Source organism: Mytilus trossulus, chromosome 1 (genome assembly GCF_036588685.1).
Source record: "Mytilus trossulus isolate FHL-02 chromosome 1, PNRI_Mtr1.1.1.hap1, whole genome shotgun sequence".
NCBI classification, from domain to species: domain Eukaryota; kingdom Metazoa; phylum Mollusca; class Bivalvia; order Mytilida; family Mytilidae; genus Mytilus; species Mytilus trossulus.
In genome coordinates, this window is record NC_086373.1 from 4,374,770 (window position 1) to 4,378,671 (window position 3,902).

Here is a 3,902-nt window from a genome sequence, read left to right on the forward strand (position 1 = left end):
GCAGGGCTTTAACCTGGAATGAAATATGGAGTTTGAGTATTGTTTAAGCTTCCTATTGAGATCCAGTGTACGATGTACTACCACGTCTATCAATTTTCTATACATGGGGGTTGGTAGAAGATCCAATGTCATCTCTAAAACATATTGTCATCAAGTCAAGTGGAACTTAAAGAAAGTATGTACACATAGAGACCTGAAAGCGTACTGAAAACAATAGCAGCGAGTTTGGACATCATCGGGAGGAAGAAGAAAAAGAAAAAAAAACATCACATCCGTTAACTTTGTGAAGTATGTATAGAGCAAGAACAGCACACTTGAAGGCATTGGGATCCTTGCAACAGCAACAGACTGGCAATGTACTGCATATATATTCAGCAACGTATGAGCTTCCTTGCAGGAAAAGCACCAACATCGCCACGACCAGATTTGGTTCTATGGTCGCAGGTGACTAGAAACACAATATTGCTAGAACTGACAGTCCCTTTGGAAGAAAGGATGGATAAGGCACATGAAAGGAAGATGGCAAAATATCAACAGCTTGTAGAAGATTTGGAACAGAGAGGTTTGAGGACTTGGTGCTTTGCTATAGAAATAAGGTGCAGGGACTTTTCGGGACATACGGTTTGGTAAGCTCTAGGGACCTTCTGAGTGATTGGAGCTGAGAGGAGTAAGCTAATTTCCGAAGTGTGTATACAAGCAGAAGTGTCATCAAAATGGATATGGAGGGAGAGAGGTGAGATTTGGAAAAGTGGCAATAAGAGAAATGTGAAAAATGACATTGTGTGTAAATAATGGACTTATGAAAGAAGAGACTGTTTTAAAACAGCTCAGATGAAAACACCAATCAGTGCAGCAGTTACATCAGCTGATATATCGGGAGAAATGTAACCCACCCGTTATAGGTTCAGACTGTTCACCAGAGCCGGCACATCTGAAGGTTGCTGTTGAATAGCGACGAAACAGCCGAAGAAGGAGGACTCCATTTGAATGGTTATTGAACTGGATCAGAATTATTACGATGTTCAAAAGTAATGTAAATGATACAGAAGGCCCGAACAGCATGATTTATTTCAAGGACAGATACAATATGTAAAAATGTATAAGTGTAAGTTACTATAATTTTTATCCTCAATATATTTATTGACATTTCGATGACCCTATATGTATATAGTATTAGTAAGTTTTTCTGCCACTGCGGCAATTTTCACTATACTCATTATATTCATGTCTCTGTTTACATTCGGTTACCATCGGCGTCAAAGGAATAGCACCTAACTGCAGTGCTGTTGCATCATGTGTATCAACCTCTCTAGAGGAACAATTAAATCTTCCAAACGTCTTACAGATGATACTGGATTTTTTAATGTAATATATTAAACGAGTCAGCGTGTTTCCTCTTAACAAAAGATACACCCATGGGTCAAGAACTTGATTCCAGCTGGCAAGAACAAGTGATAGAATGTCAGCTTTTTCATTTCTTGGGAAACTATGGCTTTGGTTGATGATTATCCTGGTCTGAAATAAAAACAGATTTTTGCTATTCATTTATTTGTTATTTCATGTTGTTTGTAGGGACTTCATCATCGTACCTGCAGAACCGTTTAGCACCATTGTATCATGTCTAAATAATTCCTTTTGTTTTAAATATGATATAGTTCTACACAAGAGATGATAAATTAAGAGACTGTGAGACTTCTTGTCACTTTTTGTCTGGCCTTGTTAAAGGTTTTTTTCAAAGTTATAGAAGAATATGTCACTGTTGACAGCTATTGGAAATTAAGTACTGTTTGCTCGGACGTGTCATGCTATTTCATTTTGGACTCCCTTTGATAGGGTTGTTACAGTTTTCGTGACCCTTACTATTTCAAATTTGAATAGGGAATAACCGATATGATTTAAACTTTATATCAATTTTCTTTTCACTCGGTCTTTTCACCTTTGCTACCGGTGACAAAAGTTATATCCTTTTTCTCAAAATCATATATATTGTGCACTTCTATAAGTGCCCAATCTTTAACCAGGACATGAACTTAATAGCTTCCTGTTCTTCCTTGGTGACATACTAATTATAATATCTTAACAATATAATTTTAGGAAGCTTCTACTTGAGTATTGTAAGGTTCGTCAATCAAAAATGTCAACTATTTTGTAAAAAATGTTGAAGTAAACTATTATTTTTTGTGATTATGGTGTAAATGAAATAGTAAAATACTGATTAAAACAAATATGACACTTTAAAATCATCTGGTAAAACCCAAATAAGACAAAAACCAAACAACAAATCCACCAAAGTAGTTTTCTACAAGTCACCAACCAACATACCCAGCACACCTTTACCCATCCGAACCACAGGCACTTGTTATATCAATTAAGGTATAAGAGAAAAAAATCTGAGACAAGTGCCTGTGATCCGATCACCTTGATTGACTTTTATTTTCTTGTGGAGAGATCTAGTCATGGTGTTAATTTTTTTTCTATATAAAGGCTTTTTCCGTTATTTGCTGCGAAACTATGATAATTTCGATTTATAGATCCCGTTCCGCAAATGATCAAATAAGTATCGTAAGGACCTTAGGATGTACGGTTCCGCAGATAATCTTTTGTCGACCGTTCAAAGGCTGTATAGCCAGTAAGGTAGTTAAACATTTCCATCAACAAACTTTACCCCTTCAATGTATCATGAATACAACATTACTTACCATAAATGGCGCCCAGCAGACGGTAAACACAATAACTATCATAATGAGAAATATTGCAATAGAAATGTCTTTCTTTGATCTTGCTTTCCTGTTTGTTCTGTTCGATATACTTTCACGTCTGACATCACTCTTACTTTCGGAAATAAGCCTTGCAATCACACGCAGGTTCAATATTATCGTTAAACAAATACTCCCTAACCCAAGGAGGGAATAAATGAATCCATATATTTTATCCTCAGTTTTGTCGCCAAAGTAATTAAAAAAGCACCATGAAAAAGGGTAGTGTGCTACATTTTCACCCAAACCGATTATGGGCAGAATAGCAAATAATAAAGAAAAAACCCATACTCCAATTATCAAACTGTTCGCTAAAGTTCGTGTACCAATCGCATAATATGTCAATGGAAGAAGAATAGCTAAAGCCCTATCCACAGCCATCGCACTGACCAAAAGCACGGTCGCTAATCCTGCAAATATCATCATTACTGCCATGTAATGACATAGCAATACATTTTCTGACAAGTTAACTTTTCTGGCAAAAACTGCAAAAACGACTGGTGAAGTTGTTATAATCCCGAACAGGTCGGTCAAAGCTAAAGCTATTACAAATCTAGAAAATATGCCCCATTTATGCTTTTTCTTGAAACGGACAAGAACTATAATTGCCAGCATGTTTCCAAGTACTCCAAGTGTGAATGATAACACGGATGTAATCGGAACCGTTGCTTCTTGGTTTGTGGTAGTGTTCACAGTAGGCCAGGTTATGTTCTCTGCTTTTGTTAGTCCGTCCATAATATTCGAAAAGGAATGAAAGTCAGGAAAAATTGCAGTAGTCAAGGTAGTATTTGTTATTTCCATAACTCTGAAGTTCGTCCCAAAATACCGAATGTCTTCAATTCCTCATCCCTTTTGGTGACTAGCCTCTATACATGTGCCTGTCATTAAACTTCCTTTTATAAACTCACGTGACATTATTTTACGTTTAATTTTTTTTAAGTATGCATACTAAGTTATTAATTTCAGTGTCATTTGGTCTCTTGTTGATTGTTGTCTCATTAATTAATTATTTTTTTATAATGGTATATTTATGACGAATAAATATAATTGGCAATAATACCACATCTTCCTTTTTTATATATGAATTTATGCAATTATATTTCCCTTCAATTTTGTTTTAGTTCTGTATCTTAACCGTCTGGGGAC

General features: G+C 35.9%; 1 protein-coding gene across 1 annotated transcript; it reads right to left on the reverse strand.

Moving 5' to 3' along the window:
• Nucleotides 1-1,122: 1,122 nt before the first annotated feature.
• Nucleotides 1,123-3,625, reverse strand: LOC134712685 (prostaglandin F2-alpha receptor-like). The gene is made up of 2 exons (XM_063574474.1): nt 2,700-3,625; nt 1,123-1,515 (listed from the first exon to the last, which is right to left on the reverse strand). The coding sequence occupies exons 1-2, from the start codon at nt 3,555-3,557 to the stop codon at nt 1,174-1,176; spliced, it is 1,200 nt and encodes a 399-aa protein (XP_063430544.1). The 5' UTR covers nt 3,558-3,625; the 3' UTR covers nt 1,123-1,173.
• Between the last annotated feature and the right edge of the window lie 277 nt (nt 3,626-3,902).